General features: G+C 34.3%; 5 protein-coding genes and 1 long non-coding RNA gene across 6 annotated transcripts; 4 read left to right on the forward strand and 2 right to left on the reverse strand.

Moving 5' to 3' along the window:
• Positions 1-2758: 2758 nt before the first annotated feature.
• On the reverse strand, positions 2759-3889 carry LOC112101070. The gene is made up of 3 exons (XM_024190986.1): positions 3854-3889; positions 3409-3699; positions 2759-3295 (listed from the first exon to the last, which is right to left on the reverse strand). Exons 1-3 carry the CDS (start codon positions 3887-3889, stop codon positions 2897-2899), a joined length of 726 nt encoding a protein of 241 aa, XP_024046754.1. The 3' UTR covers positions 2759-2896.
• A 3205-nt stretch (positions 3890-7094) lies between these two features.
• On the forward strand, positions 7095-8121 carry LOC112101153. Its single transcript, XR_002907242.1, has 2 exons — positions 7095-7284; positions 7607-8121. It is a non-coding gene; the product is annotated as an uncharacterized LOC112101153 (long non-coding RNA).
• Positions 8122-8603: 482 nt separating this feature from the next.
• Positions 8604-12838, reverse strand: LOC18053351 (GDSL esterase/lipase At5g45920). The gene is made up of 6 exons (XM_006449408.2): positions 12590-12838; positions 12210-12452; positions 9728-9795; positions 9475-9639; positions 9006-9161; positions 8604-8652 (listed from the first exon to the last, which is right to left on the reverse strand). Exons 1-6 carry the CDS (start codon positions 12686-12688, stop codon positions 8637-8639), a joined length of 747 nt encoding a protein of 248 aa, XP_006449471.2. The 5' UTR covers positions 12689-12838; the 3' UTR covers positions 8604-8636.
• Positions 12839-16984: 4146 nt separating this feature from the next.
• LOC18053352 (pentatricopeptide repeat-containing protein At1g28690, mitochondrial) lies at positions 16985-18938 on the forward strand. Its single transcript, XM_024191336.1, has one exon. It carries the CDS (start codon positions 17046-17048, stop codon positions 18648-18650), a length of 1605 nt encoding a protein of 534 aa, XP_024047104.1. The 5' UTR covers positions 16985-17045; the 3' UTR covers positions 18651-18938.
• An 838-nt stretch (positions 18939-19776) lies between these two features.
• Positions 19777-20453, forward strand: LOC112101146. The gene is made up of 2 exons (XM_024191593.1): positions 19777-20015; positions 20188-20453. Exons 1-2 carry the CDS (start codon positions 19903-19905, stop codon positions 20309-20311), a joined length of 237 nt encoding a protein of 78 aa, XP_024047361.1. The 5' UTR covers positions 19777-19902; the 3' UTR covers positions 20312-20453.
• Positions 20454-23223: 2770 nt separating this feature from the next.
• On the forward strand, positions 23224-26920 carry LOC18053353 (pyruvate decarboxylase 1). Its single transcript, XM_006449411.2, has 7 exons — positions 23224-24025; positions 24104-24267; positions 24685-25246; positions 25342-25430; positions 25514-25631; positions 25945-26133; positions 26443-26920. Exons 1-7 carry the CDS (start codon positions 23549-23551, stop codon positions 26611-26613), a joined length of 1770 nt encoding a protein of 589 aa, XP_006449474.1. The 5' UTR covers positions 23224-23548; the 3' UTR covers positions 26614-26920.
• Positions 26921-27833: the final 913 nt, after the last annotated feature.

Below are 27833 nucleotides of genomic sequence, written 5' to 3' on the forward strand. Positions count from 1 at the left end.
TTGTTTTATATTTACAGTTTTTTTCCACAACAGTTATACCTTAAAAAATACATATTCCCAAACACACCCTCAATCGAATAAATATTCCTTAAATTATCGTATATTTACGTGGTCCTAAAGTATTATTATTTTTTTATATATTCATTGTTTCTTATGTATATGTTTCAACTAATCATGATAATACATATACACATTTGACTAACAATGAATTTTATTCTGAAGCAAATTCTGTGACTATTGTTTTTCAAGATATATATATATATATATAAATTATGAGATCAAAATCCTTTAATTTTTTATCTTCATCAATTAGTTAGGAGAAAAGATGACACTCTGCAGCCCTAATATGTTTGTGCCAATAGTTCAATTTAGACCACATTTTCAAGAAGGCACTTAATTTAAGGCTTAAATTTAAGCACGATTTGTGGTCTTAATAACTCAGCTAATGATTGTTGCCCATCGTGTCATCTAATTTTTGTCATACTAACAATTTGTCGTTATGTTGTGAACCAATCGATTCTCTTTTTTATTTCTCCTCGAGCGCTCTTACCAGCGCGACATCGCATTTTTGAATGATCTGCATCCTACTAAAAACCAAGTCCTGATTCATGCGTTCTGACGTCGCTCTCAAATGTACGGATAAAGCCGCATCATGTAGTCGTCTCACGTGTTACGGATAAAGGTTTTGATTTGTTTTGTAGCTACAAACAAATTCCCACTCTTATATGCAATCAAAAGGCAATAGCGTTAGAGCAAAAGAAATCGTTAATGAGTTCTGGGGGAAGAATCCAAACGATGAATGGACTTTGCAAGCCCCCACATAATCAAGCTGATCGATAATGTAATCAGACATAGGTTATAGCTAGGTGTAATAAAATTGACACCTCATATTCAACTGTAACCATTTTGCAAAATCTGAACCTGGCTTGCAATCCAGTGATCAAGAGGGAGATACCAATTAAGGAATTAACAATCATTAACTATGCTCGTGTGAGCATGGACGAATATTTCATTATAATAAGGGGAATAACAAGGCCAGCACGGACCCCGGCCTCATGTGAACCGAGATTGAACTGCGAATTTAATTTTAGAGCTACTTGGTGTAAATATACACATATATCCCTGCCGTGACAGTTGTTGTACATGTGTTTATCTACAGCATTATTAACTATATAAGCAGCAAGCGAAAGGTCAATTTAAAAAGAAATCACTTTAATTCTGCATAGAAAATTACTTTCTTTTTTTTTTTTTTGTTTTTGACGGAGTACTTATCCATCTAAATCTGAGGTCATATTTCTTAAGTGGAATCCATTATAAAGTGATAAACACGGACATTCAAAACAAGAAGAGACTCGGTTTTAATTGTTATTTTTATATTTAGATCTGCAATTCCATGCTTAATAAATTCCCTTCCAATGGATAGCTCTTAAACATTTGTGTCATCATTAACTGTCTGTCACTGTTGACTGCCCTAACAGGATTGGCTGATTGAGGAGTTTCTTTTACTGAATTAATGATATTCTGGATCAGATATGGATTAACGCAGGATTTAATCACCAATAACAACACTCTAAGAGGTGTTGAATTGAAAAGTAGTAATAAGTCTCTTAATGGACAGCTCATAGATCAAAATAAGTGGCAAATGCAGCGTAGGACATAGCAAGACCAGGCAGTTAATGATAGCTCGGCCAACTAGAAAAACGGGTTTTCTGCGTAAGATGACAACTTAAGCTGTTCTGATTGAACAATATCACATTCCACTAACGTCAAGAGATAACGCTTATACTTAAGAGGGGTCTATAAATACGGTATTTACCCAGTTGTGATCAGCACACAAATTAAAGTTGTTAATGAAACTGGCTAATGATAATGATGACCAGTACAAGTAGAATGTGCAGCTTAAGATGCTTGGTAATTGCTTGCCTTACTTTGGTCTTGCTACTATCAGCAAGAGCCCAAAGCCGCCCTCTTACTTCCTTCGCGGAGAGGAGGAAGAACTTAAGCTCATCAATTGAGACCACGAAAAGGGTTGCCAGAGATGCAATCAGAAGCCAGAATGTGCAGCCTGACAGAACCAGTCCTGGAGGGCCTGACCCGCATCATCACTCTCACATGAACTAGAAATCATATATTGCAGCTTCTTTTGTGCTGCTGAAACTTGATCAAATACATCCTTCTCTTTTATGCAATAATTTTATCTCCTGCTTAATTTGTTGATAATTATAGATGTTGTCAACATTAATTTTCATGAAATGAGCATCTCTACACTAGAGTTGAGTTGCATTCGTGCTTATGTATCCAGGTCCAGGCTTGCTGTGGGAGACAGGTATCATTGGATTAGCAGTTAAGTATAGATGTTCCACATAACAATTTTCGTATTTTGCATATGTACATTAATCGTTGTTGTCACCAGAGGATGTATCACTTAAGCCATTGTAAATGAAGTAATGCATTTATGTCATTCCGTACGTTATCCAATATCGGGTGTAATCACTACAGTGACAGCACACTCAAGCCCCGAGTCAAACCCCGAACTTGAGAAAACGACGCCGTTTTAAGGATCAATTTTTGTTAAGATAGATGAGCTACTTTCTTCACGCAACGATGCTGTTTTGATGACCAATTTTTTGTTTTAACTTCATCCAATAGGATAGAAGCAAAGAAAACATGAATAAGGTCAAGACATAAACTTGACGCTTTAATTCAATAAACAAAAACAATAAAAATAAAAATAAAAATCGCTAACCAAATTATCAAAGAAGGCAAAACCAACAACCTAATTTTTTTTTTTTTTTAAATAGAAAGCAAAGCTTTCCATTCGTAAACTTAGAAAATTTCCACATGATTTGTTCTGGAAAATTTTCCAGCCATAGGACTTGACTTTCAAAATCTAGAGCTATCTTTGCAAGAGAATGAGCAATAGAATTACAGCTCCTAGGGACATATGTAGTTGGGGACAAGTTCTGATTGTCCAGTTTAGCTTGAATCTCTGCAATTTTCCACGATATTTTTCAGCCTTGCTAGTCTTCTTATTTAATGAGAGATCCACCACTTCCTTTGAGTCTGACTCAATTATCATTGGGAAACAATCTGCTTGATGGGCACTTTGTATATCGAACAACACAGCTTCAGCCTCCATACACGTCACCTCTCCCCGATATAGAGCTCCTTGGACTGCTGCAGCAACCACCTTACCCATAGAATTTCCAATGACTACCCCCAACCCTGCCTTCTGGTTTGAAACATTGATTGCAGCATCAACGTTATCTTTAAAACACCCTTTTGGAGGGGTAGCCTAACGTCAACCAGCAACTTAGTTGAAAAGGATAGACACGAACAAAAAGCGTAATGAATGAATAAAAAAGACAAAACCTAAATTAACCAAAGATTGAAGCATTACGCCATTACCTCAGGTGCAGAAGTGGCCGCCGCTTTGTGAGTGGTTGTGGTTGTCACGTAATGGTTGTCGGTGGCAGTGACGGCGACTGAGGGTACGCATGATGGCTGATTTGTGGGCAATTTCAGAAGAATTGTGGCTGGAGATCTTGATCGATAACGGCTGATTTGTGGGGAGAATTTTGGCTGGAGATATCCATCGATGATGGAAAGGAGAAAAACTTTGCAAACGGTGCGTTTTTGGCAGAAGGCAAACAATGCGTTTATTTCGGGGTTTGACCCGGTACAAATAGCATTTTTCGCCTACAAATTCTGGTGTTGAGGCTGACTATTTGGCACATGCATTTTTTTTTTTTTTTACTTTTCTCCTTTGATTAATTATATTCTACCCATTGTTCAGATTGAATCTTCCATGTTACACACACTCTATTTCTTGTTATCTTGATTTGAGAATAACTGCATTCATTGCAATATCGTTTCCTTTGTTTATCATTTAGCATTTTTTCTTTGGTACTATACATTATATTTTGAGGGTTATTACTCATTTTATATTTCTTTCATTATGTACCATTTTTAAAATTATTTATTAATATTTATTTTTACCACTTATTCTTTATTCTTTTCAAAGAGACAAGGCTCGGACCAATGGGTTTTACATTTACCCTTAAAAAAATCACAAAAATAGATCTAGATTCGAGTCTAATTAATATTAGCATGTTAAATTAAAAAAAAAAAACACACACACACACACATTCAGATCTTAATAAGTTCCAAATTTACGTTAAAGATTAATGGTTTAGATCCTACCTATTCAAAGCTATGTTAACTATTAATGCCTTTGTAGATTGCAGTACTAACTTTAATAGATTGCAGTACCTATATATATAATAGATTGCAGTACTAACTTTAACCCATAGAATATTCTTAAACAAAAAACCCATAAAATAGTTCTTTTTATTTTATCTGGTATGGTAATTTTACTATTTACCCCCAAGTTTACTTTCAAGTTTTTCCTATAACAAATTTACCCCTATGCATTTAGCCCCTCAAATTTCTAATTCTGACTCCTTCTTTGAACTAATCTAATAACTAAAGTACTTATCTACTAACCATTTGAGTTTACAACAAGAATGTAGAAGGAAATTAAATTGAGAAAATGGAAGAACACCAAGCTCATGTTATGTAGCTCAACCTTAAATTTAAAGTTCACATCACACAAAGAAAAGCCTTTCTTTGTTAAAGAATAAGGAATCAGAATCATAAAGATACTATTGAGTTGCAGGGGCGGACCCAGAACTTTATATTACCCCAAACTAAATTAAAAATTTTATATTTTAAAGTGAACATAAACATTCATAAGTAAAAAAAAAAATACATCAAATAAGGGGGATACGAAAAACCCTATAAATATGTACTTTAAATAAAAATAATTATACAAAAAGACTAGAAAACAAAAGATAATTCAAATATAAAAAAATTATTTTTTAATTATGGAATATAACATTGCAACATATATTAACATCTAATTATATAAGAACCAATAAATCAATTAAGAATTCAAGTTAGAATAAATCAATACATGTAATTATAATCAATTAAAAATTACAAATAGAACTTTATATTTGAAAAGTACTTAATTACCAAGCTTAAATAAATTAAACAATTAAAATTTATTCACCTTTTTAAATTATAAAAATATTAGTCGTCAAGAATTTCAATAATAAACTAAACTCTAACTTAGCAAAAAGGTATTTGTGCGCCGTTATTTCTTTGCCAGACACTCTAACTCTCTTTAAATACTCAAATTTTATTTTCTAACTTATCATCTTAGTTAATGTAACTAATAAATAAAATCTCAACATTCACATAAAAAATTTATGAAATTGTTAATAATTTTTATTATATATATTTTTAGTATTTTTAATACTAGTGACAATGTTATATTACATTGACATACTTTTTTAAATTAAATTTTTTAAAAACAAATTAAAGTATTAATAACATTTTAGATCCCTAATGTTTTCAATCTATTCAATAAATATATAATTTAATCATTTTATAAAATAAGTCATTAATTTCAGTTGGAAAAAAAATATAATTGAATTAGGGGACATATTTAAAAATAAAGTAAAAACTCTATTGTTTAATGAAATTTGATGAAAACATAAAGGTAACTGAATTAGGAACTTATACAAAAATAAAGTAAAAACTCTATTCTCATATAAAATTAATCAAATAAATGATTTTTTCTACACTAGACCAGGCTGTAGCCCAACTATAAGTCCCCCATTGTTGAGTTGTGTTCTATATTGGCTAATAAAGAGAAAGTATTTGGGTTTATAAGGAAAATAGGTCATTTCATCCAATATGTTAGTCATTTGGATTGAATATTTAGAAATCCTAAGGCAACCCCCTCCCCTCCCCAACAATTGGTATGACCTTAATAATCAGAATGTGGTGGTAGAATAAATCAGGTGTGTCAGATGAAAGGACGAAGTCTGACAGTGGTTTTTTTTTTTAAGGGGAACTGTTGAGTTGTGTCCAATATTAACTAATAAAGGAAAAATACTTAAATTTATAAGGAAAACAAGACACTATACTGAATAAGCTAGTATTTTAAATTAGATATTTAAAAATCATAGGTCAAGCCCTCAACGGATACTTTTAGACTGAGATTTTTCTACAACAAAATCTCTTCCTTCCTTAGTATTTCCTTCAACCAATATAATAGGATATGATGTCAGCCAACCTCATTTCGGCATAAAGTTGATGAAAATTGATGGTCAAATTTGTAGTGTGGCTGCTATTACCAATTACTAGCAAGCGAGCTCAAGCAAAATTCAGATTCTGCAATTTTGTCCATACAGCTCTCGCGGATTCGGACATGCATAATAAAACTAGTGGCGCATGGTGGAATAATTAAGCTCCAAAAAAATTTAGTATCTACGACAACCTTATGACGGGATATCCATTCATAATCAGTTGTGCCAAATCATAAAGTACACATAAGGCCAAATTTAATTTGTGAATACTGACTAGACATTCACGCCCACATGCAAAAATCAGCATGACCATGCAGATGCGGATACCATAACTCCACCTCGATGTATTTCTAAATTTACATTTTGTTGACTACCTTCTCTTTTTAAAGTTTCTTCTCTTTATCCTAAAGTAAAGAAAATTATTAGCTGTCGCCAGGTCACCTTAATTAATTAATTAATTAATCCAACTTTATCTAGCTAGTATGACTTTCTTAATAGTGATTAACACACATATATGTACACTCATCCGCGTATATATCCCTCTAAAAAGATGAAAGAGATCTGTTAGGATTTGGCCAGCGCCGAATTTATACTAAATTAACGAAACAAAACAACATCATAGTAGCCAATTTAGGAACCAAAGACAAGCACTTTGTTCTCTTACAAATTAAAATTGTGCAGGTCAATTCTCTCCTAATACATGCAATAATCTTAAGTGGAAATTAGCATCTGACGTAATAATTTAAAACAAATGAAACTATAACATGTGAGATTCGGTAAGTCTAATTAAAAGTTGTATCTCTCTCAAAATAAAAAAATTGTAATATGGATGAATAAAGACAAATCAAATTTTTTATTCACCCATTTTCTTTACATTCAAATTCAGATGGTCAGTTAAAATAAACTACTTAAAAATTATTCGGACAAAGCCTCCACCAACCTTGATGGTGCACAATATCTGTATAAGCTTTTTCTTAATTAATGCTCAACAATATCCAAACTTTACAGTGAAGGGCAGAGGATGAGTAGACAAACAAGTTTAATTGGTGATGAAGGATATTTTGCTGCAAAATTGAAACCAACGGTGCTTCAGTGGGGACTCGGGAAGTGATTCGTGCAATTTAAGGTAATGGGTCGGTTTGTGCTAAAAATTAATTAATGAATTACAATAATATTAATTTCAGCCAAAAAAGAAAAAAAGACAACAGCCAAATTGAATTTGTCAGCATATAGACGCCAGTACCATTATCAATTCCAGTGCTTTAAGATATTGGAAGTTTCCGATGCATTTGGTCTATATATTAGAGCATATATGTCACCTGCCTGCTACTTCATTGCCAAGAGTTATTTTACACTAGAATTTGCTGCCAAGATGGCTAATACAATTTCTGTGAAAAGTTCATTAATGATCATACTAATCCTTTCAGTGTTTGTGATAAATTTGGAAGGAATTAGTTATCAAGGGCGTAAACTAATTATGCAGAAAAGAATTGATAGCCGTTCCCTTATAGGTGAACTAGGCTATGATTTGTCTAAGTTGAAGCATATCAGGAAGGATATGACAGAGAGAGTTGCACCAGGAGGGCCGGATGGTCATCATAACTCTCAACCAACGGCACCATTGCCCTAATGACTAAATGATGTTGCAGCGATGGCTCTACTGGTCAGCCTGCCGCCTGCCTTCTATTAATTCCAGTCGTTTCAGCCTTGAGCAATAAATAATTAAAGCTTTGAATGTTGATGTGCCGTGATTGTCTATTTTTAATTTAGTCATACATTGGCTAATTGGCAACCAAGCATCATGTACTGAGGAACCAAGTGTGACCAACTTCTTGTGATAATATCCATGAATCATGAGTAGTTTAGATCAACATTATCATTAATTGTGTTTTCATACATTTTTATCATTAAGTAGTCGTGTTTGTATTGGGGAAGGTTATATTATATTAAATGTATTTCTTTTTCTACATGTGTTGTTCTTATCAATAACGCGTACACTCTAGATACATTATCTGCGGTTTATGTGTCTAGTAGATCACTTTTTGAGTTGATATACATGAGAAGAGTTTGAGTCATGGGCCCACGTCTTTTTAGAACCATAATCGATCATATCTCTTCTTGACTTTAAAACCTGCTCGAGATAGGCACATTGTTACAAGATTTATTGTTTTATTATTCTCTCATTTATTCACAACCAATTTATTGTTTTATTATTCTCTACATTAGACTTCCTCTATATCGTAGGGAAAGGGAAAAGAAAACTTCCTCATAGCTTGTTGCAAATCTTACCATGAAGAATACTATGTTGGATAGAGTCTTAACTAAAAAGAAAAGGGAAATGAAAACTGTCTGCCAATTCTACAAGTCTTCTGAAATATTATGACAGACATTTGGCTAAATGAAGAGAAAAGGAAAAAAATAATAATAAATAAAAACTGTCAAATAGAAATTTGGAAAGCTTCGGCATATTGGAGATCTTCACTTGAGGCCTTGCCTGCAAGTAGAAGTTTCCGGATATCAATCAAAGTTCGTTTGCATAATTTTCTGGATTGTACGAATACTGATCTTTCATCTAACTGATCAATACATGAAAGCCGGATCCTCAAATATCTATCGCAAAATGCATAATATTTGAAACTTTCTAACCATATTATCACCATTCACCAATATAATCTGTTTTGCTTCTGGCATAAGCAAAGAAACAAACCAAGTTTTTCATCAAAAGAACTGAATTTGGAGCCAGACCCAGGGCTAACATTTTCCTATGTATTAATTATGCTGTATATAATATACTTTGTGTGATGATATCAAAAGTAACCTTACAAGAGCTAGAAGTCCCGAGCTTACCCCTCAAAAGCCTTAAGTGGGTCATTAGGATCAATCTCAGATATCATTGGGAGATCAACCGGCAAATTTTCCAGACTCAAGCCTTCCGTCTTTAGCTTCATTACCACTTCCTCGAAAACAACCCTATTCCCAGTTTCATTGAGGTGCAACCCATCACTGCAATTCCCATCGTAGAAAATTATCACATAACTAAATCACTCAGCTCTATTTTTATATGAATTTGCTGAGTGAAACAATTTTACAATGTATCATAATTGATTATGATATTGATACATCCAAGGCATATTTCTAAAGCATATAAATTTGCCGAATCAATATATGAACCAGTAAGATAATTAACGTGGTAGACACAATCTTAGAGCTTCTATTAGTTTTGATATAGGGTTCACATAAAATCCACCAACGTGGTCTCATGCTTGTATCAAACAATTAATATATTTAATAAGCAAAATATGATGAATTAATATACCTTAGATAAGCTGTTTTCCAGTCTGCTAACTGCTGCATTTTGGTCCAGAGATCCACCACAGGGAGCCCACATTCTCCAGCAACCTCAATACATGCCTTGGCATAAGCACCAGCTGCCTCATTTGTCCTCTCAGGCAGGCCCGTTGGATTCTCCACATAAGGATGTCTGCCATCAGAGTTAGACAACCGATCACTTTCAATAAAACATCAATAGATAATAGGACATTAGAGAGGCGAGTATGGTGAAAACATACTTAAGGCGAGCCTCTTCATCGATTGGAGGAGGAGTGATGAGGAGAACGAGAGTATTTGGCCACCGATTCTAAGACACAGCCAAAAGAAAAATTTATGCAAACACATTTGGGAATCTAATGAAATCAAATGCAAACATATTTAATAACATCTAAATTTAACAGCCAATTAGTGTCCTTGAATTGAACGTAGTTACTATGACTTAACTAAAATGTGATTACTCAACAACATAAATTTAGTAATTAATAAAGGACAGCAATTTCCTAGATTACCTTTCATACGGGGCATGAGAAAAACAGTTTACAATCTCTAAGGCTTTGAACCTAATTATCGATGGGATGCATTTGGAAGGCTTCTCGCTGATCAATTGAATCATCAAATCATCGACCTCTGTGTTTCTATACCATGATGGTTGTAATGGTTTCTATAGCTATATAAGTTTTTTTTTTTGGTGGCTTTCTTTGAACGTGGTTTATTTATTTGTTTTTTTGAAATGTATTTGAATGCAATTTTAGCATTCTTCTATGAAATTTCCACTTTGTTTGTTATATCTTCATGCATTTAGTGAAGGTAGGGCTCATTACATCTCTTGACAAGGTGCAATCTTTTTATTTCTACACAAACTTTCCTTACCAAAGCCTGTCAAAGTACCAAGTCGCTCATCAACATGCTTTAGAAGCCAAATCAAAGTGATTACACTTTATATACAATTAACTAAACAACCTGGTTATAACGGTATAACCTATTGGAAAATTCAGTGATAGTTAATAGACAAGAAAAGCAGGATTCTTGATTACATTACATGTATAAATAAAAACTAAGTTTACAAAGAAAGCTGATTAATATAGGAATGAATTAAGCAGTGTAGGCATGTTTAATTTTCTGTACTAATAATTAGGACTAGTTATTGAAGATCTCTTAGCTAGTTAGAATTATGGATTCTTAAACGGCCAATAACGAAGTGTTCAAAAATATAATCGGTATCACATGCTACAATATATGTGTGTGTGTGTGTGTGTGTACACATACACTATCAATGTAGCTTCATACCTAAGATGACAAAATCTTCTACGGGTTTGGAGCTCCACGGGGCTCCATCCTAAATGGAAAAAATATTGATAAGTTTTTAGGGAATGGAATGAAGGAAATAATCTCAAACATTTAATGGAATGAGATTTGATTTTGTACTCCTCGCCTATCCCAATCTGCATATATATATGTATGTATATACTTTTAAGTAAACTAGTTCTCATGTGATAATTCTCTATACTCATCCCCACTTAATTTATTGGGGAATGGGGTAGGGGATCAAGGACCAAATTCTAAATAGGATGAAGAGTGGAAGAGACCTTCTCACAACCACCCCACCCCCATTGCCATCCCTATTCATACCGAATTTGCTTGAAAGCCAAGTATCCTACGGAAAAATATTTATGAGGATAAAATGCATGCATGAATTACAGAACTAGTAGTGTCGCATGGTACAATGTGAAGTAGAGAACTTATTTTCCTAACGCCACCGTAAATAAGGCAGGCTATTATAGCGACAGAGGGCGTAAGGTATGGGGAACATGGCCACCTCCTGCCTCAGCTACGTGACTTATGTATGATATCAGTCACTACCTATAAATGCGAAATCATTGCAAACCCACAATCGATGGCTCGTTCAAACTCAAACTATATGGGTATGGGTCCAACTACGACCCACAGATTAAAGAAAGAAAATAACAAATCTTTTTTTTATATGAATAATATTGCTTATATGCTTTAATTTCAAGTCATTACATGATATAATATAACAACTTTGGGCCACAACGCACCAATTGAAATTAGATGTAGCCAAGAAGGGGAGCTATCAAAACGACAGCTGTGATAATGTACTTAATGCCAATAATGAATCTTTCAACAACAGAAATAGGCCAAGTTTTAAAAACAAAAGTAATGATATGCTTACTACTCGAGTATCAAAATTTTTATTATAAGAAAAAAAAATAATTTGTCCCTTATAAATATTATATTAATTATTATACATATATCATTATTTTTTTTCTATTTGATGAGCATATATCATTATTAAAACAACGGGGTCTCCTTCTCTCACTCTCAGCTCACCCACCACGCGCTTCTTTTGGCACCAACTAGAGTCTAGACCCACTCGTCATAGCCATTTCTGACCATCCAAACTCACCTTCCTCCACCAAATCAACCAATTTATTCAAACTCAGTAACGTTACAGGTATAATTTTTATTTTTATTTTCTTAAATGGCAAGCAATTAAGAGGGGAAAAAAAAAAAACAGTTGCGAACTTACTGAACTGTCATAATATTATATTAATCTCGGAGTACTTCCCTGGTTCCTTATTGAAATTTGAATTATACAAAATTATAATTCAAAAGAATGAAATTCATCGAAGATATTCTATATATGCAGAGGGAAGTGGGTGGGCACAGATCGAGCAAGAGAGAAGGGGAAAGGGAGTGGACCTTGAGGAAGGAGACAATAGAGTGGAGATTGTGCTTGTATTCGTGAAGCGGCACGTGTTGAAAGGCACCACATCTGTCGGGAAGGCAAGCGTCGTTAGCTCCAAAGAACACCGTCACAGCTATTGTGCTTACTCTCTCTCTTTCACTCTCGCTCTCACCGTTCGCCGCCGGCAAAACCCGCTCCATCACCTTCACCGCCCATCTCGTGTTGTACCCACTGTACCCTCTCAGCACCACATCAACCTGCAGGCAGTGCAATTCAAGTGTTGCATATTAATCCATTCATAAATAACAAAAGATCGTATAGCTACAAACTGTATACATACATACATTCATAAATAATAAGATCTAGAAATTGATTGCATGTATATGCTTCTCACCGTGCGAGAGAAATGGTGAGCAAGGGAGGCACCCCAGCCACCGTATGTGAAGGACGATTCAGTTATCGAGTCACCAAAAAGATAAATCTTCGGTCTCATCTTTATTGCTTTGGCACTTGGCACTTGGCACTTGGCAATGACACAACCCAAGGTTTCTTGATTCTATATATTAAAACAAATTAGATAACAATATACTGCTTCACATCACTCTCGCACGTGCAACAAACTAACAAACACTTGAAGAAGAAACCGTTTTGCTTCTGGGGAGCCGGTTGCGGGAAATAAATAAAAGCCAATTGTTACAATTTTAATTTAGTAGTTATAGCTTCTCACCAAAAAAATAAATAAATAAAAAATTAGTAGTTATAGACGTCAGTGCTCGTCACGATGTTCCACTACAGGCGAGAAAAGGGCTAACTTTAGTTAAGTATCTTAATAGCCTCTATAATTGGTGAAAATCACAGGACTGCCACTGTTAGACACATCTTTGGTGACATCACACGACCCGTGGATTAATTCATACTACTTGCATTAAATTCCCTGCGACCTTAAATCTAAAAAAAAAAAAAAAAATTCTCTGTGATCAGCCTCCGCCGCATAGAGAACCGGGGAACGAACAACGATTGAGTCGCCGGCCAGCCCTTTTTCTAAGCTCTCATCGCATCTAATAATTACATGGGACGGTGGGTATCATAATTTTGGTCATTGATTATTGTTAACGTATGGGGTTGTGATGTCCTCCTCCTCATACCTACATTTTGTGTGGATTTCGGATTCTTTATACAACTATTAGATAGATAATGGTGGCAATTATTTATTTTTATCTAAAAATTGATTAAATTTAAATTATCTAAATTTTAGATAGAGTTAAATATTTGAATTTAAATTAGACTTGACCTATATTGCGAATGATTAAATTTAAATTAATTTAAATTTTACGGTAATTTTAAAATAGACCTAATTTCGTAATGCTCCATTCTTTTCTAACACCGACACATAAAAGTTTAATATGAGGGTCTACCTATAATGCAACATTGAATAGTACCATAATTTAGGGTGTATTTGATATTGAGGTTGGACAGCCGTAACTTTCAAGTTACAGCACCAAAGTATTTGGTAAACACTAGCTGTTGTAACTTGGAAGCTATGTTAATGTATTTTTTCACTTGTATCATGAAAAATCTTTTATATCTTTAATAATTTTGTTAAAATTATTATTTAAAATTTATATTTACTACATATTACTAACTTTTGTTTCATAGTTATACTTTTTTTTCCACAGCAAATGCAGCTTAAAAGTTACAGCACCTCAATCTCAAACACACTCTTATCACCCAACTTCGGTTGAAAACGACAGGTTTTTTTTTTGTTTTTTTTTTGTTTTATGTTCTTGATCTTACACGTTTTTGTTCCTAAATTCTAATTTATTGTTGGCCACATTTTTGAAGATAGATAATACAAAAAAAATTCTAAAAATAATTCTAAAACTTTTAAATATTTCAAAATTGACCTCTCTAACTTTTTTTCTATTTCTATAAATTTTCCATTTATTTACGCTGGCCCTGTGTGCCGTATTATAATCTTTACAAAATCTAATGAGTGTTTAATTTTAAAGTGGTATCTTAAAGGCAACAACGTAAAAGCATTGATGATTAGTGTAGTCTTGCCTAGGAATTTGCTCCCTTTATTCAGATTAACTTTTCATTAAAAAAATTTATATTTTATAACTGAAAAATTATATTTTACTTGTTTGAATAATATAAAATTTCCCTTTGCCAAAATGTAAACAAACCATTGATTTATTTACATTTCGGTACAAATTAATGAACAAGAAAGAAAGCTTTTGATTGAAGTCTTGTTTAACGCTATAAAGTTAGATAGTTATAGAGCCAGTTTGGGATTGCGGAGACTAATGAAATAAGTTACTTGTGTTGTGCAGATGAAATAAACTGTTGATTAAAAAAGTAGCTCGGTGTTTGATAAATTGTGTTGTTGCAGTTGTGTGAGTTTGAAAAGTAGAATACATGCGTTTGGTAAATCTTATTACGAAAGTGCTGTTATATTATATAATGACCAAAATAAACATAATTTTAATTACTTTTTATTTTATGTTTAATAAATTATTTAAACATGTTTTTTTCTTAAATATGTAAAATTACATTAAAAAACTCAATTAAGAAAAATCTAAAAAACTTCATAATCTATTACATAAAATATGATAAAAATTTATACTTTTACATAATATAAATAAAATAAAAGTAATATGTATTACATTCACAATAAATTTTCTCAAATTTTTCATTTCTTGGGATCTAGAGCCATTAATATTGTAATACTCTTCTTGGCTGTTATTGTCTCTTTCTATTCCTTCATCAAAGATTGAAATAGAATTATTTTCAATGTTGTCAAAATGAAGATCACGTTGCGCATGTCTCCTTATATAATTGTGCAATGTCATGGTTGCAATGACTATTTTCACTTGTTTGGCAAATGGATAGATGGCCATATCTCTTAAAATCTTCCATCTTTTCTTCCATACTCCAAATGTGCATTTAATAACACTTCTAAGTAATGAGTGAGCATGATTAAATAATTCTTGATAACCTGTGGTTTTATCACCTTGACGAAACTATGGAATGTGGTATCTTTCACTTTTATATGGACCTAAAAAACCATTGATTTGGGGGTATCCCGCATCCACTAAATAATATTTTCATGTTGAGTAAAAAACATGTGAATTTGTATCATAATATTTTAAAAGATTAAGTTATAATTCAACTTAAATACTTTGTAAAGAAAAATATTAAAGAACGTACTTGGTTATGACAGTAACTAAATTGTCGCGGTAAAATAATATCTAATGATTTATATATTAGGATTTATGGATAAGTAAGATTTAATTGTCTTTTTATTAAAATACTAGGGTTATAATAGACATTTTAAAAAGGCGTAGTAGCTTATTGAATAAGTTGCTTATGAAAAGTAACACTATACCTGCTTTTAAAAGTTGCTGACGAAATGGAGAAAATTATGAAATAAGCTGCTTTTACAAAATTTACTAAACACAATTTTTATAAAAAAAAAAAATGAAATAAGCAGCTTATTGAGTTTCAACTTCAATTCCAAACGGAGCCATAGTTTAAAATTATGACAAAATTTTTTAGTAAACACTAGTTATTATAACTTGAAAGTTGAATTGATATAGAGTGTTTGGTCTATCTTATTCTGCAAATATCATTAAAGAACAAAAATAATACTACTTATATCAGAGACTGTTCAAATATGCTCGGAGTTTGGTTTGTTTTTGTTTTTGCCTTTTGGTCAGAGCTATATATATTTTTTCACATGAAAGATGAAAGTAACTTTCACTAATTCAATGCATCATCCACTAACCGACACCAAAAGATGAAATTGGTTAAGTTTGGGCCTAAAAAGCTCAATTGACAGTATCCCAATGATGAATTTAGATTCAATACTAAACTAATTTACTACATATGCATATATATAAGAATGTACAATTAAGATTTAATTAATTTTATATTCTTATCTAATAACTACTAATTGTGTATTTTAAAAAAATTAGTAACAGATCAACTAAGGACTGAACTCCTCAGTTGCGGGCCGTTATCAAATCATTAACCAACACCCAAATGGCTGTTGCAGCAACCAACGAATTGCTTTTGCTGCTAAAAGCACATTAGCTAATAGCCCAATAACATACCAGCAGTTAGGAATTGCAACAGTGGGCTTGGGTCGGACTTTTTTCAAGCCCAGGTCCAAGCCCACTCCAAGTTTTGCATGTTGCGGGCATGGGCTGGGCTGGGCTGGGCTCGAGGCCGGACTTGGACTTTATTTATTTTTTTTAAAAATTTAAATTATTATAAATTTGAAATAAATTAATGATCAACAAGTTATTATAATCATTAATACATTAAAGAAAATGAATATTTCAAAGTAATATATAAATAAAGCAAATAAAAGCTCATAACTTTAATTTTCTTTAATACTAAATTCTCTAATTTAAATACTCTTTTAATTAATTAACACAAAAGAGAGAGTTTAGTATCATAATTTTAACTTTTTTGAATAATTATTGATTTATAAGTGAACAATTTAAGTTTTTTTTTGTATTTTTAAGTTACTTTTTAATTTTTATTATATTATTCTAATTTATAAATTTTTTTTTAAAAAAAATAATGAACTTGGACCTAGTCCAGACTTTTTTATAGGGCCCCCGTCCAGGCTCATGTGTGAGGGCTGAACTGAAGCCCACAGATCTAAGCCGGGTCTGACTAAACTTGGGCCGGCCCAAATTTTTTTACCCACCCTACCAGTGGAAGGCCTCTCTAAGAGTTGTAATAATTTGTTATCAACCCTGTTGGCCGAAACCTTAATATCGCACTTGATAGCGGTTGATGCCACGCAGGTACACATGCAATTGCAAAGAAAATGAAACATGCCAAATTTATCCAGAATCAGATCGTCCGTTTTCTCATCAACCCACAACCGTCATTACACCCTGGTCCCACCAAATCAGACTTTCCCTCCCAAACTACAAAACTATGACAGTCTCTCGAACCCGTTAACTGCCACCTCACTTCCTTCAGCTCTTCAACACTATATCAATTCGGATACACCATTTCATGGCCTAAAGATTCATGCTCATATAACTAAAACTGGGGTAAAGCCCAACACCAATATCTCCATCAAACTCTTGATATTGCATCTGAAGTGTGGCGCCTTAAAATATGCGGGCCAAATGTTTGACGAATTGCCTCAACGAACTCTATCGGCATATAATTACATCATAGCTGGGTATCTAAAAAATGGGCAGGTTGAAGAATCGCTCAGTTTGGTGAGGAAATTAGTTTCTTCCGGCGAAAGGCCCGATGGGTATACGTTTTCAATGATTCTAAAGGCGTCTACTTGTTGCCGCAGTAATGTTCCCTTGCCGTGGAATTTAGGGAGAATGGTACATGCCCAGATACTGAAATGTGATGTCAAGGCTGATGACGTGCTCTGTACAGCGCTTGTCGACTCGTATGTGAAGGGTGGGAAGACTAGCTATGCGAGGATTGTGTTTGATATGATGTTGGAGAAAAATGTGATATGCTCTACATCCATGATTTCAGGGTATATGAGTCAGGGTTTTGTAGAAGATGCTGAAGAAATTTTTAGGAAAACAGTCGAAAAAGATATTGTCGTCTACAATGCAATGATTGAAGGTTATAGTATCTCAATTGAGACTGCTAGGAAGGCTCTTGAGGTTTACATTGATTTGCAAAGGCTTAGTTTCCGGCCTAACATATCAACTTTTGCTAGTGTAATTGGAGCTTGCTCTGTGTTTACTGATTTTGAATTTGGTCAACAGGTTCATTGCCAACTTATTAAGAATGTGTTCTTTGAGGATGTAAAACTGGGAAGTGCTCTTGTGGACATGTATGCAAAATGTGGAAAGATTGATGATGCACGAAGAGTTTTTGACCACATGCAACAAAAGAACGTGTTTACATGGACTTCCATGATTGATGGTTATGGAAAGAATGGGAACCCGAATCAAGCACTTGAGCTCTTTTGTATGATGCAAGAATGTTGCGTCCAACCCAATTATGTTACATTCCTTGGTGCTCTCTCGGCTTGTGGACACGCTGGTTTAGTTGCTAAAGGTCGTGAAATATTTGAGAGCATGGAGAGAGATTACTCAATGAAACCGAAGATGGAACATTATGCTTGTATGGTCGATTTATTGGGACGTGCCGGGAGTCTCGAACAAGCGTTAAAGTTTGTGTTGGAAATGCCTGAGAAACCTAATTCTGATGTTTGGGCAGCTCTACTTAGTTCATGTAGGCTGCATGATGATGTTGAGATGGCAAATATAGCGGCTAATGAAATTTTTAAGTTAAATGCTAATGATCGGCCAGGGGCGTACGTTGCGCTATCCAATACTTTGGCGGCTGCTGGGAAATGGGATAGTGTGACTGAACTTAGGGAGAAGATGAACTTAAGAGGGGTACTCAAAGATACTGGCTGCAGCTGGGTTGGTACCGAGAGTGGTTTATGAAGTTTCATGTTGGAAAATACCTTTGTAAATCAATGTTTAGGTGAAAATAAATCATGAATCATGATTTCCTCATCACTCTTTGGAGAGTTCATCTGTTTCAGATGAGGACTTGAATGCATCAGTCTCGCTGAGCCTCGTGATGAAATTTGTTGGAATTATCAGGATGAGTGGTTTTTATAATTTTTAGTGGGCAAGATGCTCACTAGATTGTTGATTAATTGGAGGAGCTTAAGCTGTTGTCGTAGATGAAAGCCACACGGGGATAATTTGCAATTCTTGTTAATCCTATGCTCTGAGGAGAAGTTGTACTTTGATTTTCACTAATGCTTTTATAGTGATTTCCTTTACTTTACGTATATACAAATCATTTTCAATAAAAAAAAATTGGTTTTATCCTTTTAACGTTAACTTATTATGTCTAGCATTAAAGAACCTTCATTGTCGGTATACACTCTCCTCTACCAATAAGATTTGAATTTTATTTGTTTGAATTATTGAATACGATTATTTACAGCTCATATAGGCTGTTGCCAACCAATCTCATGCCAAAATGTTTTGCTTTGCATAGTCAAGTTGGGCTTCTGCTGAAGAAAATTGGGCAGGTGTACAATTTATAAACAATGATGTTAGATATTTTAATATTTTTAAGTTTTAATTTAAGTCACTGATATTATGGTGGTTAAGTAATTTTAAAAGATATAAAATTTATTATTTAATCAAACGAATGACATGTAATATTTTAATTTAAATATTGAGATTTTTAACATTATTATGTATGGATTGCATCAAAATGCCCAGTTTTCTTAGGAAAATCCCAACCTAATCATGAAAAGCAAACATCTTGGCATGAGAGTGGTTGGCAATGGGCTATAAAAGCTGGAAATAATCATAGTCAATAATTCAAACTAATAAAATTCAAATCCTTATTGCAAGAGGATAGCGTATGCCAAGAAGGAAGGTTATTTAATAGGAAGCAGCGTGGGAAAAGAGGATTGGTAGGTCATCTGTCGTTCCCGTCAAAGACTTGTGGCTTGGCTTTGTGTAGACGGCATTGCATTGCATTATTATTATTATTATTATTATTATTATTATTATAATATAGATAAACTACAACACATGCACATCTGTTGCGTAATTGGGTTCTAGACTTCTACCAGTCCTCGTCTTATTAGTTCTTTTATCCTTTTTCTTACACATTATATCACATATAGTAACTAACGAGAAGGTCAACACAAAGACGGAGAAAGAAGCAATGTGTTGCGACGATAATTGTCAATGCAGGCCTTTGGGGTTCCTCTTGGGGCTCCCCTTCGCCTTCCTCTCTCTCCTCCTCTCTATCGTCGGCGTCTTCATTTGGATAGTCGGGTTAGTCTCGGCCTTTTTCGTATTAACAATCTTTCTCTTTTCTGATGCGAATTAATAAATATTGATGTGATGTCGTGCTTCATGCTCGTGATTGTGAAGTTCTCTCTCACACACACACGCGCGTATACACATATACATAGAATGAATGATTGGTAAAATATTTTGGATGCAGGATAGTGTTGAGTTGTATATGCCCGTGCTGTATTTGCGTAACAGTTATAGTGGAGTTTGCGCTGGCGTTGATCAAAGCTCCCTTTCGGGTCATGAAGTGGTTCACCGATCAGATTCCTTGTTGATCCTGGATTTCGGAGCTTCCATTCAATCATATTTCATCGGATTCGGATGTAGCAGTTGACTGTGGAACTTGGGCTATTTTGATTATCGGCCCATCTTCATTCCCGTTGTTTTTTCTTTCGTGTATTTTTTAATTATTTCTTCTCTCTTCTGTCTCTATATTTAGTCGTTTGAATCATAGTTGCAACAGTTCGTGTAGAACTTTTTTTTTCCTTTTATTTTCGTATGGTAGAATTATAGTCTTACAAATTACAAACAAATTATTATTTAATAGATGAAGTGACACAAAAGAGATAGAATTTAAATTAAGGAAAAGGATAGTTAAACTCCTAAGGTTTGGGCCTTGGGGAAAAAGAAATTAAAGATTGGTTTGAAAGCTTGAAAATCAAAATGAAAGGTTTTTGCTTACTTTCATGATATCTTATAGGTCTTACATCCTTTTATCCATCGCGGCTTAGATAAACAAAACACAAATATGTACTTATTTGATTTCATGAGATATTTAATTATTTTAAATGTCAATCATTAATGAATTACTGATATATTTACAATCAGACATTCGTGGAACTAGAGCCAAAGTTTTATCCTCTTTAATATTTGAGGGACGTCTACTTTTATTTCAAGAATGATAAGATTGCTTTCACTCAATTATTTTCTAACAATTGAGAAGGAATTTTAGCCCTCACAATGCTTTTGTTGGGGTTCCAACTGCTACCCTCACAATTGTAAGGGTAGCGGCTCTACCCTTCGGCCAAAGGTCGAGTGGCACGATTACATAGACTTAATCATTTAACATAAATAAAATAAATTATCAAGGGTTGGACTATGGGCAGCTCTTTCATTAATCTCATGTAATCTCTATTATATACAATTTTATTTAAGATAAATACAAATTGAATTAATTCCACTTATTTGTTTTTATTCTTTTTCGCTCTATTCAATTCTATACAACTGATGCACAATCTTACTAAAAGATTAATCTTTCTTTTTTCATAATTATTATTTTTTATTTTGAGAAGCTAGTGATTTTAACTTTTGTAGAAATAAAAGAATGAAAAATATCAAGATTACAAGTAAATTTTAAGAGTAAAACAGATTGAAAAAAATTATCAATTTAATTGTTTGCTAGCTACTGTTCGTGGTGATGCTGCCAACTAAATAAACTTCCCTGCACAAGTAAAAGATTACGTGCTCGTATGCATTAGAGTTAATCATCTGCCAATGAGAAAATGTTATACATAATCAATAATGAATGATTATATTTGCCATCTCCTTAGACCCCAACTCAAACTAAATTAAAGCGAACTGGACTATAAAAAGTATTGGGTTGAAACCCAATCCTTTTGTTTTTTTGGTTTGGGGTGACCTTAATCCAGCCCATACTAACCCCCTACGTCCCTATCTAATACAGTGAAAATCGCTTTTAACTTTAGTCTGGGTTAAGGCCCAATACTAGAACTTCTGACGGATTGGTGATATTTGACCTTTTTATTTCTCCTCACCATTCCTCATTTCTCAGTTAGCCCCACTCAAAATTTTGAAATAATCTCTGTCTTATTATACCTCGTTTAAACTTTAAATCCTCACTTTACCTTTGTTATAAATTTTATCCTTTTTTAATGCACGGCACTGTAGTAAAACTTAAAAGATCTGATTAAAAAGGAAAATAAACTATAATATCGTATAATCTTTATATTCTTTAATAAGGTTTATCGATAGCTGACAACTATAAAAGAGATTATGTTATTAAAACATTATAAAGATGATGATTTTCACCACGAGTTTGATCATAACTGTGTGCTAATTTCCTTTCGAATCTCTATTTCGATTGTTTTTTCTTTAAACACCTGTTGGATCTCCATCACCTCCTTCATCGTCGCGTTTACAAAACTTAGGATTTACGGATTGGGGCACAATTGTTTACAATCTTCCAAGTGTTTGTTCTTGTTATTGGATGAACAAAATTCTTTTTGCATTGAAACACCAAAATTGCTCAATTTAGTTAATATTGGAGTTCGAATATTGTTCTTCAATATTCGAATGGAATATATAAATTATTAGTGACTTTATTCAACTAAAGGATTAAAAGATAAACTTGAATACAACTCCTATCCAAATGCCTAGCATCTTTACGGCGTTGTTTTTGCACTACCCATCCATGCCCACCATCACCATACGGTCCATAAACCATGATGTGAGAGAAAATGTAACTAATTAAATCATCCGTTATTAAATGACTTCTTTAGCTGTTAGTGAGTTTGTATCTCTTAATTTCTTTCATGATTACAAAAGTAAAATATATAATGTTTAAAACGAGATAATGATTCAAGAAATTAAAAGAAATTATGATTTATAAAATTAAATTAACACGTAGATATATTTTAAAGTTATTCATTCTTATAAGTAGTAATTTCATATAAAAATAAAATAAATATTAATAAAAAAATAATCGATATAATTTAGTAAAATAAAATGAGCGGTCAAATATCATCAATGTTTCTGAAGAGTTATCATAACTTTGAAGCTCTAGAATTGTGGAATTTAACTATACGACGCCGCCTCTTCTGTCGTCTGTGAAAAATCTCCAAAAGCTCGCTTTATATTTTTCTTCACTAAAAAGAAACTTCTCATTTGAGTCAGCTCGTTCCGATTTTACGCAGTCGGTAGTTTACAAATTGAAGCTATGAATACTGGTGGTGGTGGGATCCTGGGATTTGGAACAATGAGTCAATGACCATGCAGCTGCGTTTGGGCACGCGTCAACGGTCAACCTCCGTGACCTCTGAATAATTAATTAGTTAATTAATTAATTAAAGATTGCTTGTGGAATTGTAAAACTATTCCTGGTTTTTCCTTTTTGCAAATTCCACAAACAAAAGAATAAAGAAAAAGGGAATGTCCAAATTTCCAAATCAAATTACGGCAAAACCACTGAACAGAAGCAAAAACAATGACATCACCTCTAAAACCACGCACAGTTGTTTCATGTGAAAAGGAAAACAGCGGCGTTTCGAACGGGTGCTTCTCTGTCACCACATTTTTATAAAATTATTATTTTGCTTTGAATCCGATTGTTTTGTTAGTCTATTCACTTGAAAAGAAACCAGCCCACAGTTCACAAAGATCCAACCAATCACAGATTCACAATAGACAATACTCCTATAATAACAGCCCCCACTTGCGCCATCGTTGGAACATAAGAAATTGAAAACAGCTTCGTTCTTGTTATACGCTTACACATGGACACTGCAAACGCAATGGGCTCAACGGGTCAACCCAGCTCAGCTCCAGCTCCAGTCCGCGGCGGGGCCTCCGTCGGCACGCTAGGCCGGCACCTGGCGCGGCGGCTGGTGGAGATCGGCGCGAAGGATGTCTTCTCGGTTCCGGGAGACTTTAACTTGACGCTCTTGGATCATCTCATAGCGGAGCCGGAGTTAAACTTGGTCGGCTGCTGCAACGAGCTGAACGCCGGATACGCCGCCGACGGCTACGCACGCTCCAGAGGCGTGGGGGCCTGTGTGGTGACGTTCACTGTGGGTGGCCTTAGCGTCTTGAACGCCATTGCTGGCGCTTACAGTGAGAATTTGCCCGTTATCTGTATCGTCGGCGGCCCTAATTCTAATGATTGTGGGACTAACAGGATCCTGCACCATACCATTGGCTTGCCTGATTTCACCCAGGAACTTAGATGCTTCCAGGCCATCACCTGTTCTCAGGTACTAGTTAAAATTTGACGTTGGTAATTCTTTACGGAATTATGTAATTGATTTGAGATTTGGGACGCTGACACGCAGGCTGTGGTGAATAATCTGGGTGATGCCCATGAACTCATTGACACAGCAATCTCTACTGCTTTGAAGGAAAGCAAACCGGTTTATATCAGTATAAGCTGTAATTTGCCTGGAATTCCTCATCCCACATTTGCTAGGGACCCCGTCCCCTTCTTTCTTGCTCCTAAGTATGAACCAACACTCTCGCCTTTGCATATCCTTTTGCTCTCTATTACTCATACACATATTTTAGTTAATCAGCATCTGTAGAAAATGAAAGTTATTTGACATTCTACTCTGTTTCATGTTTTGATTTTGTTTACCCATCTTTCCCTGTGGTGCCGGTGGATTAAGTTGTCGTTATTATATATCCAATCTACCACAAAATGAAATTTCTTCTAGTGAATCATAGAACACAAACTCTTCTTATAACATGTTTATTGAATTGATTTTCAGTTAGCTCTTCTTAATCATATTAGTGGGAGCATTTATCTGTGGTGTAGGGTGTGTACACTTTTCAAGTAGAATTTCTTTTCTAACATAGTATTCGTTTTTTTTTTTTTAATACTGATTTGTAGAGATTTCATTCTTTACATCTGATGTAGGGTAAGCAATCAATTAGGATTAGAAGCAGCCGTGGAAGCGACTGCTGATTTTTTGAATAAAGCTGTGAAGCCTGTCCTTGTTGGGGGCCCAAATATAAGGGTTGCTAGGGCACAAAAGGCCTTTATAGAGCTTGCAGATGCCACTGGATATCCAATAGCAATTATGCCATCTGGTAAAGGCCTGGTGCCGGAGCACCATCCACATTTTATCGGGACATATTGGGGTGCTGTCAGCTCCAGCTTCTGTGGTGAGATAGTGGAGTCTGCTGATGCCTATGTTTTTGTTGGCCCCATCTTCAATGACTACAGCTCTGTGGGATACTCGTTGCTGATTAAGAAGGAGAAAGCAATCATAGTGCAGCCTCATCGTGTAACTGTAGGCAATGGTCCTTCCCTTGGCTGGGTTTTCATGGCTGACTTCTTAAGTGCATTGGCTAAGAAGCTAAGGAAAAACACTACAGCGCTGGAGAATTACCGCCGCATATATGTCCCTCCTGGCATTCCACTGAAGCGTGCGCAAAATGAGCCTCTTCGAGTCAATGTTCTCTTCAAACACATTCAGGTACTGCATCATTATCATGATATAAAAGATCATACATTCAGGTACTGCACAGCATTAAGAGAGATATTAACAAAATCGTCGATCTTGTTAAACAGGACATGCTGAGTGGAGACACTGCAGTAATCGCTGAAACTGGAGACTCTTGGTTTAACTGTCAGAAGCTCCGCCTCCCTGAGAATTGTGGGTAAGCCAGGATCTGTCTTTAGCAATGTATTCCTATAGCTTTTATTATGAGCAGCAGCAATTTTGATTATCGATTGCATCCAGATATGAATTTCAGATGCAGTATGGATCCATTGGCTGGTCAGTTGGTGCCACCCTAGGATATGCTCAGGCTGCTAAAGATAAGCGTGTGATTGCTTGCATTGGTGATGGAAGTTTCCAGGTGAGTGACATAATTTTGATACGAACAATAAGGAAAATTAGTTTTACAATGGAAACTCCTCTTCGTGTAAACTGCTTCCAATACAAAGAGACTGAAATAGGAATATAGTTCTTGTAAAAGAGTTACAATGGGCTAAGATTTATTCCATTGCAACTGAAAATTTTATAACAATGGAAGTTCCATGATTATAAAATTTGTATGCTAATAGAGTCTAATGAGATCTGTGCTTGTGAGTAATGGCAAACTGTAAAATTTTTTGTAAATTTTCCTAGTTTTGTTCTGTCAGTAAATAATGTTATCTTCATCTACTTAGGTAACTGCTCAGGAGATATCAACGATGATTCGATGTGGACAAAGGAGCATCATATTCCTTATCAACAATGGCGGGTATACAATTGAAGTAGAGATTCATGATGGGCCTTACAATGTGATTAAGAACTGGGATTATACTGGCCTGGTAAATGCCATCCACAATGGAGAAGGAAAATGCTGGACTGCCAAGGTTAGCATATATAAAATGTGTATGTGTGTTACATTTTGATGGAGGAAATGGATAATCAGAATTGTCAGATGATAAATTGGTTACAATTTCTACTCTCTCACGCACCCACCACTTTATCTTGTTCATCTCATCATAAGTATTCCCGAACATACGAGGAACTTCCAAAATTTTGCTCTCTTTGTATTGATAGATACTGAAACTATATTTATTCTATGATAGCATTTTACTTACAATTTTCCAAAGGTTTACCTTATGAATGAGAACTGAGAAGATGGATTTTACATATAAGCTGTGGTTTATAAAATACAGGTGCGGAGTGAAGATGAACTAACAGAAGCAATGAAGACAGCTACTGGAGAACAAAAAGATTCTCTATGTTTTATCGAAGTATTTGTGCACAAGGATGACACCAGCAAAGAGCTGCTGGAGTGGGGATCCAGGGTTTCTGCAGCCAACAGCCGCCCTCCAAATCCTCAATAGCACTTTGAAGTGTTGAGGATTTTGAGTTTCTGTTATTTCAACTGTAGTATTCTTGGCCTATATCCTAAAACATGTATCAAAGCTAGAAATAAGAGAGAGAGGATTGTTTGATTTAGAGGGTTTCCCACCTATCTGTTGGCAGCGTTCTGGTTTCTGTTGTGATTATGCATTTGTTGTTATGTACATTGTACAATGGCAGAGATATTATAACTGACGAACGTTGATGAAACAAGCTTGTTGTCTATAATTGAACGTGAAGTTTATAAATAAAGTTATTGAATGGAGGTGACATCCATCTTACTGCAAATTGATGCCGGTGAGGTTTTTTTTTTTTTTTTTTAAATTAAATTGTTCGGATTTGTAGATGAAGATTTAGAAACACACAACATTACTCAATTTGTGACTTATGCTTTGGTGTCTTCTACTTTTATGTACGCGTGACTCCCTATCAAAGCCTACCGAAACCTGGGATCCCGTTCTTTGAGAAGCAACTGCATTCTCATTCTCCAAACATCTGCATTTTATAGGTTCAATTTACATTTCGCGCGGTAGAATAGAAGAAGAGAAACGACAGAACAGTTTATTTTGGAGCTACTATTTATGCCTGTCCTTGCAGGAGGATACAGCTGCATTTCAAAAATGCGCGAATGTCTTTTCCGCTTCGTAATTTAATGGAAGTTTCGACCAAATCTTGCCCGTTCGGTTTAATCTAGCTTTTTAAAGTGAGCTGTGCCAAATCAGAAAAAATTAAAAGATTAAATAAAAAATACATATTCTATGCACTAAAAAACTATGCTCTATATAATAATAATAATAATAATAATAATAATAATAATAGCAACAACAATAACAACAAAAACTTAAAATATCTTTATTTTAATAAAATGAATATATTATTAACAGATAAAAAATTATAATTTTTAGTAAACTAAGTGAGGGTGCCTTCGTTACATAATGATGTGATTGGTGCCTTCGTTCGATAATAATCTAAGAATTGCACCTAATATCTTTAAACATGCTTCTAATTAAATAACAGTTGAGTTTTTAGGAGCAACTCATAGGTGGAATGTAAATTAGCATACACTATAATAATATAGTATCTTAAAGTTGTGTATTTTTTATTTTAGTTATTTAAGAAAAATTTTATTAGAAAATAACTATTCATGCAAACATATATGTCTATTTATGTGTGTGTGTAAAAATTTTAATTTAAACTTACA

The sequence above is a fragment of the Citrus clementina genome, unplaced genomic scaffold (genome assembly GCF_000493195.1).
Source record: "Citrus clementina cultivar Clemenules unplaced genomic scaffold, Citrus_clementina_v1.0 scaffold_2, whole genome shotgun sequence".
Lineage (NCBI taxonomy): Eukaryota > Viridiplantae > Streptophyta > Magnoliopsida > Sapindales > Rutaceae > Citrus > Citrus x clementina.

Coding starts and splice junctions, on each gene's coding strand:
- LOC18053351 (XM_006449408.2), bottom strand. CDS start 12,688: ATGAGACCGAAGATTTATCTTTTTGGTGACTCGATAACTGAATCGTCC. Junction 12,453..12,589: donor CTCACCATTTCTCTCGCACG/GTGAGAAGCATA, acceptor CACTGCCTGCAG/GTTGATGTGGTGCTGAGAGG. Junction 9,640..9,727: donor GATGAAGAGGCTCGCCTTAA/GTATGTTTTCAC, acceptor CTCTGATGGCAG/ACATCCTTATGTGGAGAATC.
- LOC112101070 (XM_024190986.1), bottom strand. CDS start 3,889: ATGATAAACAAAGGAAACGATATTGCAATGAATGCA. Junction 3,700..3,853: donor ACGATATTGCAATGAATGCA/GTTATTCTCAAA, acceptor CAGAATTTGTAG/GCGAAAAATGCTATTTGTAC. Junction 3,296..3,408: donor CGGCCACTTCTGCACCTGAG/GTAATGGCGTAA, acceptor GGTTGACGTTAG/GCTACCCCTCCAAAAGGGTG.
- LOC18053352 (XM_024191336.1), top strand. CDS start 17,046: ATGCCAAATTTATCCAGAATCAGATCGTCCGTTTTCTCATCAACCCAC.
- LOC112101146 (XM_024191593.1), top strand. CDS start 19,903: ATGTGTTGCGACGATAATTGTCAATGCAGGCCTTTGGGGTTCCTCTTG. Junction 20,016..20,187: donor GTCTTCATTTGGATAGTCGG/GTTAGTCTCGGC, acceptor TTTTGGATGCAG/GATAGTGTTGAGTTGTATAT.
- LOC18053353 (XM_006449411.2), top strand. CDS start 23,549: ATGGACACTGCAAACGCAATGGGCTCAACGGGTCAACCCAGCTCAGCT. Junction 25,247..25,341: donor TTCTCTTCAAACACATTCAG/GTACTGCATCAT, acceptor CTTGTTAAACAG/GACATGCTGAGTGGAGACAC. Junction 26,134..26,442: donor GAAAATGCTGGACTGCCAAG/GTTAGCATATAT, acceptor TATAAAATACAG/GTGCGGAGTGAAGATGAACT.